The sequence below is a fragment of the Sinohyriopsis cumingii genome, chromosome 5 (assembly GCF_028554795.1).
Source record: "Sinohyriopsis cumingii isolate HCF-2022 chromosome 5, ASM2855479v2, whole genome shotgun sequence".
NCBI lineage: Eukaryota > Metazoa > Mollusca > Bivalvia > Unionida > Unionidae > Sinohyriopsis > Sinohyriopsis cumingii.
Window position 1 is genome coordinate 107233570 of NC_142965.1, and position 17297 is coordinate 107250866.

General features: G+C 37.4%; 1 protein-coding gene across 20 annotated transcripts in view; it reads left to right on the forward strand.

Moving 5' to 3' along the window:
* The window catches only part of LOC149799947 (uncharacterized), a 120508-nt gene extending 112951 nt beyond the window's left edge, over nucleotides 1–7557 (forward strand). For 18 of the 20 annotated variants that reach the window (XM_089959419.1, XM_089959429.1, XM_089959435.1 and 15 more), the window contains 3 exons: nucleotides 935–1132; nucleotides 3891–3903; nucleotides 7354–7557. In XM_089959419.1, the coding sequence (XP_089815545.1) occupies nucleotides 935–1132; nucleotides 3891–3903; nucleotides 7354–7423 (281 nt within the window). In that variant the 3' untranslated portion in view covers nucleotides 7424–7557. Of the gene's footprint in view, nucleotides 1–934; nucleotides 1133–3890; nucleotides 3904–5498; nucleotides 5558–7353 lie in introns of all 20 variants that reach the window. The other 2 variants (XM_089959420.1, XM_089959421.1) reach the window with 2 other exon arrangements.
* The last annotated feature ends 9740 nt before the right edge of the window (nucleotides 7558–17297 follow it).

Consider the following 17297-nt stretch of genomic DNA (forward strand, 5'->3'; position numbering starts at 1 on the left):
CATTACATAAAGCAAAGGGTACAATATTACAGTGTCAAAACAAGTTCTCCTTTCTTTGTGGTGCATTTATGGTCCACAAAACACAACCACAATTGCATTAAATGAATAGTCATATCACGTAGACCAAATTATAAAACTGAAATAAGACTGCTTTCAAATGCAAAAATGCATATAATGGGTAGAACTGTTGAAGATGTCTAATTTTGTTGTATAAATTATTATTTCTATCTCTTACGGGTGGCTTCGAAAGCCAGATGCTTTGCCCTACCTCTATTGCGATAGCCAAAATGGCACTGGACATTACTAGCTTTCTTTACATCTCTGAAGTTCCAGGTTTAATCCCGGAGCCATTCTAAGGTGTTAGTGGCTTATCCATGAGCAACATGTTTCATACCCTTGCAGCAGTGTCTTTCCGCTCTTAACCTTATTGAAAAAGCATCTAATGCATGGTCAGTAGCTGTAAGTTAAACTTTTTTGGCGTAGATTGTTTGATATCTCCCTTGAGGCCTTAAAGTGAGAGTATTCGCTATGGCCAGTCTACACAGCTGCGTTTGTCTTCCTAATATATGATGAATTTGATCAAGGAGTCATGAATGGCATTCACCAACCAAATTCTTCCATTTAAATATACATGATCTTCTTTTATCGAAATATATTATGTTTGCTAAATTATTGAATTCTTCGATGGCAATTTGTTTAACGAAAATGCTTGACAATATTAATTCTCTGGATTTGTCTCTAATTTAGTTTCCAAAAATATGGGAATGTAACTGGAAGACTAAGCGCAAGGACTGAGTTATCAGAATGTTTTTGTTTTTTTTGGGGGGGGGGTTATAAATCGGATATCTACAGTCATTGAGAATGCCTTATTCGTGATTATTGAAAATGTTGCTAAACTCAGTAAGAAACACCAAGTTCATCTCTGACCTTACAGGTGTAAAATTCTTTGAAGGACAGCAACGAGATCAAGGATTAAATGAACATTCTAGCAGTGAAGAAGGTTCCCATGAAACTTCATACCTTGTATACGTTGCCGCCATTTTGGGAGTAATAGCTGCCGTGTCAACTATCACTACGGTCGTCTACTGCCTTAAATATAGAAGACTTCTACGAATGCATACTCACGATCAAGGTAGTTACCACGTGTAAATCAACCTTTACTCGTCTTGTCTCATTTTACTGCCAATAGAAATGTTCTTCATTTTTAGCCCGTAAGAGTAATTACATAATGTTAAGCACATTTTTGTGGGAACTCCTTCCACAAATATAATTAAAATACAGAAAATATGCGGTAATTTTAAACTAAAATAACCTGGAGCATTTCTATTTTTTATTTTGACCAAACTTAGAGATAAGAATACCTAGAGAAGACGGTATTACGATAAACAGTAAGTTCTGGAATTAGCGATAGTGTTATTTACGTCAAAACGACCCGATGACGTATCAATACCCCGCTGTAACGTAAAGAGAAGTTAAAGACTATCGCAAAATAATGAATTCCCCCAAAATTACTTCTTGAAAAGTGTCAGAAACAACTGTAAAAACTTACAAGTGCGATGTTTTAAACAATAGTTGCTCTGTTGTCAAGTGTTATTTGTAATGTCTAACTCGTGTGATGAAGACTGATTCTTGTCTTATCTGATGTTGTCAGGTGTTATTTGTAATGTCTAACTCGTGTGATGAAGACTGGTTCTTGTCTTATCTGATGTTGTCAAGTGTTATTTGTAATGTCTAACTCGTGTGATGAAGACTGGTTCTTGTCTTATCTGATGTTGTCAAGTGTTATTTGTAATGTCTAACTCGTGTGATGAAGACTGGTTCTTGTCTTATCTGATGTTGTCAAGTGTTATTTGTAATGTCTAACTCGTGTGATGAAGACTGGTTCTTGTCTTATCTGATGTTGTCAAGTGTTATTTGTAATGTCTAACTCGTGTGATGAAGACTGGTTCTTGTCTTGCAAGAGTTATGCATCCATTCTCCCAGTTAAAAAAATATAACTACGATTACATCCCATCTCTGTCGAAGTTGGACTACGCAGCACAGTTTTCACAAAATGTAACTGCCTCACGCGTATGTTGTTTGCGTGACGTCCAATCTTGCAATGAAAACTGCTCAATAATGTAACCCTTTCATCTGTTACGATCCAAAATAAAATTCTCTATTTTGATCGTTTACGGTTTTATCGTATTTTAGAAGTCCTACACAATCCACAGCCGTTTGCTTCCAGTTGTGATCTATCTGATGGAAAATTCTGACGCAATATTCCAAAGTCTGAAAATATCATTCCAATTACATTCTTAGGAAGGTCACTCCGCACAGTTTTCACAAACTTCCACTTCCTTACAGGTATTGCGTCCAGCAAAAACTGCCCAGTACTGGAACCTTTGCATTTCATACGATACTAAAATAAAAGTCTATATGTCTTGTTTATGTTTTTATTATTTTAAGGTCAGAATTATTCCTTAAATATTTACATTCATCTTGTAAACTACCACAAATGCGTAGAAAATAACCTAAATTCGAGACTTTTGCATGGTCCCTGTCCTGACGAAGCTACTTGCCAATCAGCAGACTCATATGGAAATTTAAGTACTTTGAATTGTCCTTTTTCTACATAAATTGTGGGGACATGCGGACTGGATAAACGTTTCTAATTGTATTTCAAACATTTGATACACAGTTTTGCTTTTCCAAACTAGGCATTCACTCTGTGCGCATAGTTTCGCATAAAAACCCCTGTGGTAATCAAATCGAGCTAGATATCCGTAGGATCGGGGACACACTGAATGCTTAAACAAAACTGGTTCATCTAAGCATAAGCATTCCTATGTTCTAATCAGTTAACACATGCTCATATTGTTCAAATGTCAGGATTTACATTTTATTCAGAAAATTGACCTTCTGCAACATTATGAACTATTGGAGTCAAGCTTTATTTAGCTTGTTGATGAAATAAGCGAAAGTGTTCCAGACGCACTGGTTTAAAACTTAAGCCTACGAATGAGGCATGCCAGCTACTAGAACAAATTACATCTTAATGTTCCCTGTATATAACTTAAATCATTTACATTTTGTTTATTTACTGCCATATTGCTTTCAGCAGGAAACTTTTAATTCGGATAGGTCTGTCCGTCCAGGGAAGCTCGTAAACATGATTACATATATACATAAACTACACAAATTACACTGGGTGCGCATATCGATATGGGTATTAAAAATACCTAGTTATAGGGGGCCCCGAGTGGTCTAAAGCGCTCTCCGTCACGGATCACTGCCATCTCACCTCTGTCTGCGTGGGTTCGAATCTAGGATTCGGCCAATGTGGGTATGTGAAAAAGCTTGTCAGTAGCTTCTCGTAGGTCGCTGGTTCTTCCGGGGTTTTCCTGGGTTCTTCCTCCACCATTAATAATGACCGCCATGCATAGCCTATCGTGTGCTAAAATATGGCGATAAACCCCATAACAACAATAACAACAACAACAACCTAGTTATACGTTCATGTCGTTAAAGGTATGTTTCCCATTTTCGTCCATTTTTGAACTATTACTATCTTGTTAAACACTTTATTAGCACGATTACGCAGAATCTACGTTACATTTATAATAATATATATTTTGATAACCTGAAATGTCGTGCCACTTAAATATGTTTGCAAGCTTTATCAGAGTTCTTGTCATTTAAGTGAGATCACCCAAAAATAAATTCTCTTTAGCCAGAATTAGGATAGTATCGAGGACATGAAATTATACATTTTTATATATTTTAGTGTATCAACAAAGGCTAAATCACTAACAGAGAGAGAGAGATGAACTTCTATTTTACCAATTTTATGACAATTATTTAATAAAATTATCTTGAATTAATCAATTGATTTTCTTTCCTATTTTCAGCCGAATCCAAAAGGTAGGTTGTTGATTTAGACATTGTGTTTGTCTGTATATCTTTTGCAACAAAAAATCATTTCCATCATCATTTCACCGTACCCCTTATTACAAGTACACAATCGCATACCAACATGCAACTTTACTGCCAGCCCGTTGTCGTGCTGCTGGAGTGTTTGTCAGGTCACATCAACAGGGAAATCACGTTACCAGTCCATTAGTGTTTGTCAGGTCACATCAACAGGGAAATCACGTTACCAGTCCTTCGGTCCAGCTTATGTATGAGCTTCGAACATGAATATTGTTTTATTTATTGTCCCCAACCCCTTTCTTATCAAGCGTGAGGTATGATGTCCACGTTTATTTCTTTCCAACCGTTAGAGCGTCTATCGCTTTTTTTCACATTGTAACTTAAGAGCCGTTTAAAAGTAAGTTTTGAATCTAGGTATACATATATCTGGTGTACTTATACATCATCATTATCAGGTGTGTCACACACCACGTGCAGGAGCTTTTGTTCACGATCAATGACAAAACCAAGGTTTAGTATTTAATTTTTCCTCCTACCTGCCATTTAATTCTAAAACATCGATGTCATTTGAAAATATGGGATGAAGCTTTGAATATTTGTTTATACTACATTGGCCGTCGTGTATTAAAGGTCACTGGTCTACTATTTTTAGAAGTCGTCTGCTTTAGAGATTCGATGTGCCATTTATTGTGGATTTTGATGTGCTGAATTCAAATATGGTGATTAAAACAACTGCCTCCTAGATATTTCAGTTTTTTAGATTTTATTTCTATGTATATTGTGTAGATAGTAGAGTTTTAATCATAAATTGGGTTATATATAAAACTTATTATGAAACGAAACACTGTTATGTACATAAAAGTACATAGTTTAGTCCTTATTCAGTGTGCACTCGGCGCTTCTTGGCTTATCTATTGTAATCATTAAATGGAGCATTTCGTCATTGTCCAGTAATAGTCTGCAAACATTGATCAGCTCCATTTGCCTTGATAGCGTTTCTCCATTCTTGCAATGTCCTGGTGAAACCGCTCGCCGTGTTCGTTGCTACGCAGTTCGGTGGAAGAAATCTAGATAAATACAAAAAATGTATGTCTACTGACATGTTGCAACCAAGGCTTTTGTATGCCTTGAGGAGGTTATCAACCAACTCACGCTAGTTGTCTGCCTTGTTTTTCCAATAAAGTGTGTTACCATTAACTAACTGGAAGGCTTTCCATGCCACCTTCGATGATTCAATGAACAGTCTCCACTCATCTGGATCATGAACGATGCTTAGGTCTGCCATTACACCATCGATGTTGCTGCAGACTACAAGATCACCTTCCCCGAAGAAGAATGGGACAAGATCCTTTTGACGGTCATGGAACATGAAAACACTTGCATCACCTACAAGTAAATTCCAGTGCTGTAGTATGGAGCCCAACAGCTCTGCCTTACTCTTGGATAGTCCCATATCCCAGATAAGGTCATTCAGTTCACCTTGTGTTATGAGGTGTGGTTCAGAGGAGGAAGATGGTAGAAAATATGGGTCATGTGACATTGATGGTTCAGTTCTAGAAGTTTCAACCTCTTCCTCTTCCTTCCAGGTCTGCCTCAAGTGAGAATGATTCTGGTGCATCAGGAACCGGCTGTCCTTCTCTGTGAGGTACTGGGTTTATAGCTGATGGAATGCTTGGATCATGCACAGTCCACTTTTTTGTCTTTGACACACCTTTCCCAACTGGACGCACCATGCAGAAGCAATAATTGCTGATACGATCTGTTGGCTTTCTCTAAATCATTGGCACTGCAAAAGACATAAATTTCCTTTTCCTGTTCAACCACTGTCGCGGATTTGGTACACAGGTGTTTCCGCATATTTGTGAGGCCAACCTCTTGTCCTGATCTCTAACTTTGCAGCCAAAATAAAGGCGATATCTTTCTTAACCATAGTGGTTATATTGTGCTTTTGTGATGCAAAGTCACTTCACCACCAACACAGTAGAAGGTATCTGCATTGTTCACACAAATACGAGGCATCTCAGCTAATTTTGGTTAAACATAAATGTGTCCGTTTGCAAAATCAACCACTGACAAATAATAGAGCACGACACATTTCTAGAGCTGATATAGGCCAGTTTCGTTCAGCAGAGTGATGTGACCTTAGTTATGATTGCACCATCCATGACTTCTAGGAATAACATGAAGTATTTCATATCATGTATGATGCAATAGCAGCTTCAGATTGCATCATCATTGTTTTGCCTAAAAAGCAAGTATTGCCCAAACCCAGTCATAGATTTATTCACAGATCCAGTCAAAGATGTATTTTAGTCATTTCTATTTTAAATTGAGATCCCTTCCCTTTATAACTCATTTATATTCCGCCATTCCCAAATCAAGGGTCGTATATACTGACTTAGTATAATACCTTAAAACCTAGAGCTAATTAACAATTTTTAGCAACAATTTCGTTCTCGTGAACCAGAATTAGTGAAGTTTGATTACATTTATTTCGGAATCATTTTGGCTTAGACCAGTGTATGTTTCGTAACAGATTTCCTCGTGTTCAATTCTTTATGAGTTGCTTAAGATGAATGAATGTAATCCGAATATTTGTATACTGTCACTTAACGGTATGCTACATTTTACATGTGGTGTTCTATCTTCAAGGTCATGATAACCTAAGTAAGAAAATATAAGTAATATATTTAATGGCTGACTGAGTTTTTCTGCTTTATGTATTAATAGGTGTTTTAGGTTCAGACATCAACCATTGTTCATACATATTTTTCTATTTAACATCATCTCATATATCACAGTGAAAGTCAATGTCAAAATCGCTGATCGATTTCTTTCCCCTTATCGTAACTTTTTTGCTCCAAGTTCCTGTTGAGATGGAGACATGAAATTTTTATTTTTTATGTCTCCTTAGTAACTACATGTCCTTCGTATTGGTCACATTCAGATTTCGTTATTTTAAAACTTCTGATGACCTGACCACTGTAGGCAGGGAAGAAACCTACACTTAACAGGCTACTTAAACTCTTTTAAGAATGTTTATTATTGTGCTTGTGAACGATAATTTCCCCCCATCAATATTCGGTATTGGACTGATTTGGTATCAGTAGATCAATGAAAGAACTAGAAACGTCAATTTATATCTTAAGTGGTTCCATGAATTGGAATAGTCTCTGTAAGAACTAACGCGGTACACAAAACTCTCGGAAACAAAGACAAATTTATGAATTCAAACTAGTGCACATAATTCCCATAATATTGGAGCAGAATTATAACAAAAGTTTCAGTATGTATGCTGGTTTTGTACTTCGAAAGGTATGACAGTGCATTATGCAGTGTGGGACTGACATTTCAATGAGAGTTAGAGAGATGGTTGCTAAAACAGTTTAATAAATTATATGCTTTTTTACTCCAGTAATATGTGTTAATTATCTTTTACAGTGAATGTCAGGTCATTCTGATGTCAACTAGGACAGAACATGGGCCAGGTTCTGCTTTAGAGAAAATTTGATCCATCCGGACTGCTCTTACTGGTGTTATTGTGTCTCACAGGAAACATAAAATATTTTCGTATCTCAAGAATTCAAACTGTTACTATTATATGTAGAGGTTATATATTTGAGCAAATAAAATGATACAATGAAACTGGATTTTATGTTGTGTTGTCGAGTGAGCTAGTGAGTGTTCTCTCACAGAAATGTATTTTCTCATCAATTCACTTATATACACCATCATAATCAAATTTAAAGCATAAAGAAAAATACACCAACTTACTCCTACAAGAGATATTACAACTTAAGAAAAAAATGATATCAGCTAGAATAGTTGCTGAGCCTATAACGCGTGCGTAGTAACACAACAATCACATTTGTTGTCTGGATGGAAGCCTTAACAATGTCCTTCTTTGCTGGCTGGTGCTTCTCTGACACATCTGTTGTCTGGATGGAAGCCTTAACAATGTCCTTCTTTGCTGGCTGGTGCTTCTCTGACACATTTGTTGTCTGGATGGAAGCCTTAACAATGTCCTTCTTTGCTGGCTGGTGCTTCTCTGACACATTTGTTGTCTGGATGGAAGCCTTCACAATGTCCTTCTTTGCTGGCTGGTGCTTCTCTGACACATTTGTTGTCTGGATGGAAGCCTTCACAATGTCCTTCTTTGCTGGCTGGTGCTTCTCTGACACATTTGTTGTCTGGATGGAAGCCTTCACAATGTCCTTCTTTGCTGGCTGGTGCTTCTCTGACACATTTACTTACATAAGTTTATTAGATAACCTCTGCTTGTATTAGAAGCTCAATTTGTATGCACCTCTATTAGGTTATTGTGACTTGCATTTCGACTTTACTGGATTAGATTAGGTGTCATTTCTTTAAAAGCGTTACCCAACCATAACGCCTTAGGAGAACTACATCTACCTCGCAAATCCAGCCTGAATTCCCAGACAAAACGTTTAGCTATAAAGAAAAGCCAACATTTATCTGCTTACCTAGGAGGCATTTGGGCATTGTGATTTCCCCTTGGTACGGTGATTGGCGGAAAATCTCTTGAATATTTCAGTTAATAATTGTGCTCGTAATAAGAAGCACATTCTCGTCAGGAGACACCTCCAAATGCCAGAATCCACTTTCGGGAGGTTTACCATAATATTTTGGACGAGTTTTTCACTTCTAATGAAAGTATATGTCATTTATATTTTCAATTTTGCTTTCTTCCTATGCTGACAAAGTTCTAGCGTTACAATTTTCTAACCTTTTGTCGTCTTCACACTTTGGGTACTTGCACAAGTAATATATGCGACTTCACATTAAGTTTGGGCTATATAATTATATTTCATGTGGGTTTTCTATACCAATACTTTATTAGCGGCCGGAACCAAGCTTCAATGATATTACTTGTACAGGCCGTCATTGAACCTTCCTACAGGTAGTATTGTCATTATATTATACCTGGACGTTCCAAAGCTTTATTGTCGCCTGCTTGCACTAATTTACAGGTAAAACATTATAAGATATAGATCTCCACTGACATTATGTTCCACAAATCAGGTGCAGGGCTACAGAGATTTATACGTTCGATTCTATGTGTCTTTTAAATTAGACCGTTGGCAATGAGCAGAAATGCACAGCTAAGGACGACGGTATCAAAAGATTAATGATTGACATGTCCTCAGTGCGGGAATTTAAGACGGATAAGGGAGATAAATCAACAAATGGCTCTTTAGCTACAAAACGCCAGATATCTACACCATCAGAGACAGCTCAGGGACCCAGGTTACCACCTAAGGACTTGTTGTCATTCGTGATACATATAGGCCTTACCAAGTCAGGGTTAGACGCAATATCTTTGCTGAATTGCGAGAAAAAGAGTCAAGCAAACAGCCAAAAGCACCTCACACAGCAGATGAACGGACCGGTCACTTGGCTCAAACATCCCACAACCCCTCTCGATAAAATGAATCGGACCACGTTCTAACCCAGATAGATGGTCAACTTCTATAAGGAATGGGCTAGGTCTTATACAAGGAATCTTAAGGGGCCACGACGAAGATAATATGTCGTAAGACATGTCGAACCCGGTCTATACAGGCAATTACAGAGACCAGTCTAACCCACACACTGCCTCAAGACACTCATTTTTTACGATGCCACGCTTAGTGCCTCAAACTGCATCAAAAGTCGCTTCGCAATTTTTTCACACCCTTACCACTAGACGGTACCCTTTAATCAGCGAGCACTTGGAAGTCGCAGTATGAAATTCAGAGCACTCCACGAGTTCAGTGATCTGCAGATAATCTCATAAACGCAAAGACGACGATGCTTGGTCTCAGATTCTTTTGTTGATTCTAGACTATATGATGATTCTGGAAGATTCAGCCTTCAGACCTCCAATCGAGTATTTTTTCCGCCTTTTACCTACGGAGTTCTGTCCTCTTCCTCCTACTTCATCAACTACTTGGACCAGAGCTCCAGCATCAGGTGATGTTATGACGATAAAGGTAGAATCCATCTTCAAATTACTACCAGTCTGGCGGAGTTACAGATATTTTGAACTGCCTATATCATCAATTACAAGATCCAAGTACTAGCCGACTATTTTTCTCACGAAAGCACTTACCGTCCAACCTTCGTCGGTGGTTTACAATTGTCATGCTCCAGTATTTCATTTTGTATACCCCAGCAGTCAACCGTGATATCACAGCTTTGGGGATCACAAAGCCATACTCCATATGTATGAATCGGACAGCGTTTAATGATACACAATAACTGGTACGCAATATGATAGTTGTGGGCTCGATGTTGGACTTGGTATATATGACTGTCTTCGAACATGCGGAACACAGCTTATCGTCTCCCACCACGCAATTAACAGAACAAAGCGTGGGAGTCAGTCTCCAGAATGGCTTGAATTCTGATCAGTACTGCGCAACCCACCTTAGCTAATGCCGTAACAACAACTAAAACTTTACAACTGGTGGATAGAGAATCAGCGCTCTGTTCCTCCACCTACCTTATCGATCATCATAAGGCTTAGATACCATCACAGCCTTTGTCCTCTGATGCAGATGTTAACGGTCAGATCGAACACGTCACTAAGGCGATTAATATCCATCCCCCAAAATCGCGGCATCGATTCAGGGACATTTCAGGAAAACAAACAAAGAAAACACGGGACTCACATAGGAAACAAATATCTGAAAAGCTGTCCTATTGAAGTTCCACCTGTCGAAAATCACTGTTCTCGCGAAACAAAGTGGATAAAAGACAGAGAGATCGATCGTTTTCACCACAGTTTCTCTAAACGACCGCCTGGATTTTTCAACAAATAAAATCATCTCCACTCCGTCCTTACCACAGATATCAGTAGGAGGAAGGCTTCAAGTCTCTACTGCAGAATGGGACATGAGTCGCCATGACAATCAGTGTGCACAAAAATTGGTTTCCGAGGGACATTGCATCACTTTCAACACACCTCCTTCTCTGTCAATTGTCCCTTCACCTAAAATGTTTCTACAGACCCATTCAATGCTACCAACTTGCAGCAGGAAATAAACGACCTTCTCTAGAAAAGGGCGGTAGAAATCGTTCGGAATATAAATTATCCAGGGCTTTATTCCAGACTTTGCATGGTCCAAAAAGCAAATTGCACTCTGCGACTTATTATCGACCTAAGCGCCCTCAGTCAGTGCATTTCTCGATGAAACACCATGGTGCATCTGATTGCCACCCAATAGGGAGACTTCTCACTAAATGTGGACTTCTATGACGCGTATCTTCACGTCCCTATTCACAAGGCTTCAAGGAAGTCCCCGTGATTACCTACAACGAGATTGTATAACAGTTTCTGAGTTCTCCCCATTGGACTCAGCATCAGTCTCTGCGTCTTCACTTGTCTGCTGAACCGAGTAATGGCTCATGTCCGAACCATCTCTAATGTGGCAACGTCAAGTTACCTAGACGACATCCTGCAAAAACATCATGTGAGTTATACCTTCGAAAATGACATGATCACCCATGTTACACTGCTTACCAATCCAGGCTTACTTGTCAACCAGGACAAATCCGAGTTAGTACACTCTGCATATGAGAAATAACCCAGTTCAGCTGAATTTTATTGCGCATTTCGGCTCGCTAGGTTAGAGCAGATACAATCAGCATAGCATTTGACCTAAACTGTTCTCTTATTGATATTATTCAGACCATGGAATATGGATCGGAATCGGAATCCACATTCTCCAGCTTTTAACTAAGAGATCTTTTATCCCAAAGGGCTCAGCTCGATCTGGTGGGATGTATATCCGTGGCACAATAGATCACCTTTCCAGATCCTCGACAGCATCAAAAGACCCAGCTAGATTTGCATGGGGGTGGGGTTGCATGTAATTTCCTCTATTTGAAGCCGCTCACCGACAGATGGAGTCTTCCTTGCCCAGTCGGGTTATATAAAATCTGTATGATATACCTTAGGGACCCGAAGATGGCATCGCCGGGCTAAGAGGATGTACATCCCTCCACCTCTTACCCATTCTCCTAAGTTACTACCATTGGGTAACGTATTTAAAGAAGAAATCATTTTTTCTAGTAAAATGTTTCCCAAGGATACTTACATAATCATAATACACATAATATGCATAGACCCACCCGCCGCGCCGCAGTTACATCACCTAGTGAGCATGCCTTACGCTCCAGTACTGAGATGTTCACGGTGTTTGCCGCCAATCCCTATGTCAAGGAAAGATCTCTATGCCCGACGACCGCCTTGGCGGGCAGACAATTTTTAACTTTTGTTTGCTAAAAGTGTATTCTGGGTGGACTGGATTTGCGAAGTAATAATACTTCTCCTAAGATATTATGATTAATAAGTAGTCTTGAAGAAACATATTTTGCTAGAATTAATGGTTTTCATTTATATGAAGGCCATACAAATCGTTTGCATCTTTTGCGTGAACACAAATAATGAATTTTCTTTATTTCTTTTCGTTCAGGTGCCAGACATTGCTTAGTTTGTATATACTTTCCCTCTTATATATCAACACAAATGGTGACTTAAAAATTATTGTAAACAAAACCACTAATGCACTAGTGCATTTTCACAGTAGTAGATAGTCTAGTTATAGAATAGGGACAATAATCATTATCATCATCATCGTTAAGATGAGTTTATTTTACGTTGAATGTTGTAGCATATGTTTATATTGTGCAAGTCAATGTTATGCGGAAATCATGCAATCGATTTGACACCTATCCCTATTCGACTCGTGCAATATCCTTTATATTATACTTCTTAGATTCTTCCTCAAATGTGTACGTGTTACTTATAGGTAAATGAGAAGAAATATGAAGGTTTGCGTTGAAAGCTATACAAGGCCAACGCTAATATAACGATCGTGGCGATGGTGTGTTATATAAATTTTCCAGTGTACATAAATACTAAATTAAACTTGTCACTGTTAGTTGAGAGACATAATATTGCATGAAGAAATAATCTGATATAATTAGACAGGAAAAGGTTTCTACGTGTTAACATTTAATATTCGAGCTGAAAATTGACATTTGAGATTAAGCCTGAGATTATTTTTTGGAGGATCTTTTGCCAGATCCTGTAGTTAAAACCTTTAATGAATTCTTCGGCAGGAGAATATCGGATGTTAATATGATGCAACACCGAGAACGTGTATACATGCATGTGTCCGTCGCTATAGTTATCTTACCGTTGTGATTATTGGAATGCAATGTGATGCCCAGTCTTAAGGTGTTTGCATTATTTCATCTCGAAGCAGAACTCCATATTTAGCTGATCTGTATTGTTTTTATTTTATATATAGCTTTAACACTGTAGGAAGAAACTGTTTCGACTTTTAAAAAAGAACTAAAATCACTTTCCGAGTTGCATGCCAAAGTAGCCAGCAATTTATCTCAACTCGAAACACTTGTAAGCAAGATCACATCTAGCGTTTACTTTATCTTTTCACACTATTATTCTCTCCTCTCACTATGCACACGGTGTGGTACTATCAGACTCACATATGATTTCACCATATATTGTCTTCACATAGACAGTACCTCCAGTAGAGAACAGCTACCTCATAATAAAATCCGTAATACTAACGTACACCTCCGCAATACAATATAGAATCTCCATTGGGTATTCAACAATCGTTCAGTGTTTTGCAGTAAAGTAATAAAATTCTACATCAGAAATACGTCTCGAAATATGTTTCATAAACAAATAAATGCAAGCGTTGTATTGTCATTTATCAAGAATACTCAATTGATTTTTATGACTTCAGAGTTACTAACTCGTGTGGGGACATTGAAACAAACCCGCCACCTACCGAGGGTAATGAAAATTCTTTACTTCATTTAAAAAATTGGATTATTGAACAAAAAATTGACTGCTTTACTTATAGCGAAGGATTCTTCAGTTTTATGTTTTAGTGAACCACATGTAAATTCTACCATCCATACAGATTCTTTAAAACTCCATGGTTTTAAAGAACATTTTAGAAAAGCTAGAAACTGGTCACATCTGGACGATCTGAACTATGGCTGTCACGGTACTGAACTAATGCGGATTGAGATTATGTTACCATCGCATCCATTCGCCTTATGGTAGGGTACTGACCAAACTATTCTCCAGTCAATTTCTGGGAAAGCTTCAATTGATATCGTCATTGAAAATTATAAACATATAAACAATGGTTTTACTTGTATTTTTTCCTTCTGCAAATTTAGTTAATTTAATGGCAAGTAATAATTTGTGAAGTTTAATAACAAATCCGACACGAGTTACTTCTACTATCATAACCTTGCTTGATCCAGTCTTTGTAAGTAGTGTTGCAAATATAATTCAAACGGACATCTTAAAAAGTAGCGGATTTAGTGATCATGATGGTCCTTATTAAGCAATTAGCGTTAACGTGCACCTCCAAGCGGCCTACATGTGCCTTGTCTGGATATGCAACCAAGCTGATTTTAACAAATGGTATGCTCTGTCATCAGGAACTAACTGGTCAGATCTATTGATATCACCAATCGATATTGATGTGTTAACTGATATATTCACAACCAGACTAGTGTATTCCTTGTAAAACTGTAACAATTCACTCAACCGATAAACCCTGGTTTGATTGCCAATTAAGGAAAATGATAAGGAGAAGGGATGGACCACGCAAATTTCCATCAATCGTTATAGGCCAATCGACTGGAACAAATTCAACCAAAATCAGGAATAAAGTAAACAACACGACAAAAGTGTGCGAAAAAGCAATATATGGATAATATTGATGTGCGTCTTTCAGACTGACAAATACTCCATGTTGGAAATTTTTTTAAAAATCATTTTTAAAACAGATACATCTTCCACATTTTATTGCACCACTTATAGACACAAGAAATAAGTTTTATATTTGCATCCATGAATAAATATAAAACACTAACGTATCTAATGATTATTTTACCTCAGTTTCAACTATTGATGATAGCAATGTTCCTCGAAGGTTTTTTAAAATAAAAAGCTGCTTTGCTATCCTAAACGAAGTTACTCTTACTTAAAAAAAAATTAAAGATATAATTAGTTCTATTTCTGCCAGTAAAGCCACTGGGTCGGACATCGTAAGTCATATAATGCTCAAAGGCGTCAGTGAAACAATAGCAGCACCACTGGCTACGCTTTCTAATCGATAACTGACGATAAATAAATCGATAACTGACGATAAATAAATCGATAACTGACGAAAAATAAATCAATAACTGACGAAAAATAAATATCCAGATCAATGAAAACTTGTGCACATTCTTCCCCTTCCTAAACAAGAGTTGCTCTACACGAAGTTGCAACCATAGACCAATCTCTCTACTTAGCTGTGTCGCAAACATCTATTAAAGATGCATTTTCAAAAGGTACACTGCTGTCGGGCATTTCTGCGCACCTAAGGTTTTCGTTTCCAATATTGAAGCAAAACGCATACGGAATTCGAGCGATTGACAAAAATAAAATACAGCCATGCTTACCATTTGAAAAGATGCAATGGTCACCAGAATATTCTGTTCAAAATAATATTAATTTTGGACACAGAGGATACCACCACACCCCCCCCCACCCCACCCCACCCCACCCCGTTTTCCTGACTCGCGATATGAAGGCCTATTCAGCGCATAGCTTTGAAAAGATGTCATGTTTATCCATTTGAGCTACAGAAATGAAATATATTACTTTGGAGTGTTTCTGTCAGCAGTTCAGTCGAGTAATTAGGTCAGGTTTATAGCTAGTTTTACAAAATTCAACGTAAAAATGCCAATAAATGGCAAGAGGTATTAAGCAAACTAAACCGATCTTGTAAAAAAAGTTAGTAAAGTTCAACATTTTATGAAAAATAAGTTATTGCGTGGAAGAGAAACAACAATGAATAGGATGTAATGTGATTACAACGTATTGTTGATGGGGAAAAATACTACAGAATTTAGAAACAGACTATACGCCGAGTAATTTGTTGATAATTTATGTTTAGCGGCAAGTGGACACGTTGGGTAGCAGACGATTTTGTACGTGTGGGACAACTTCTTGCAAAATTGGAAACTTTAATTAAAATACAGTTTTGTTTTAAGATACACATTTCCATCTTTTATATAATGTATTTATTTGTATTATTCTAAAAGATGCATAGTAAATCGAATTTTCTGGGTAACAGGTTCAAGAAGGTCACGGAGTGGGTCTTCACGTTGCCATTTAGAAATCACATTTTTATGTGTATTTCGAGTCTTAATGTGGGATATTTCTGTACACTTTATAAATATCACTTTTCTTAATTAATATACGATTGTTCTTTCTGGATACAAAATGGATTTTTGACCCAAAATAGCACTTGATCTAACGTTTACAGAAATGACGTATCGTTGCCCAGAATTACCCGACGCGCAGAATTGGCCGACATGGCGGTATATAATTACTTTATAAAATCCGTCTTTTTTATAAGTATCAATCAGGATTCCTTCCTGGTCACTTCACTGATTTTATTGTAATTTTTGATCCATCATAAAGTTTTGATCGGGTCTGGAACAGAGCCTTATTATTTAAATTGAACGAATACGATGTTTACGATAATCTGAAAAAAATGGTTTGAAAGTTATTTATGTAATAAAAACAAACGGTATTCTGTACGATGCTTATTCACGGGAAATTATTGTAAATGCTGGTGTGCCACAAGAATCCGTGCATGGTCCGCTCTTGTTTTAATTTATGTAAACAATATCGCCCATTGTATAAGCTCTCCCACTCGTCTTTTAACAGATTGTTCATCTCATCGTTATTCATCCCTTTACTGTGCTGAAATAGAGTTCGTCGTGAATTATGATGTAATAAAACAGTATATCTGGTGCAAGCAATGGTTCTTAAAATTTATCTCGGAAATATAGTGGCTATGACTTTTGCAAACAAAACCGTAACAAATAATCCTGAATTTGTTTTTGATGATATCGAACTTACATATGTGGATTCTCGTCGCCATCCATGATTATTACTTTCGTCAAAAGACAAATGGACTTGTCAAATTGATAGCATTTTAAAGTATCATAATCTCGAATATCCAGTCTACGAAAACTATAACTTGTATCAGGTCTATCTTGGAATATCCCACTGTAGTTTGGGACGGATGCTCGTTGATCGATTCAGAAAAACTTGAAAAACTACAGCTTTTAGCGGCAGAAATAGTTACAGGACTTCCAAAACACACTAGAAGGCAATATCTATTTTGAAGCAAGGCGGGACGATGTAGAAGAAAAAGACAAACTTTATTAACAATCTACAACATTAAAAGAAGCCAAACTCTAGACGTTTTCTTTTAATTACTCTCTTACCATGTATCTCAAGAAACAAATTATAAACGTCAACG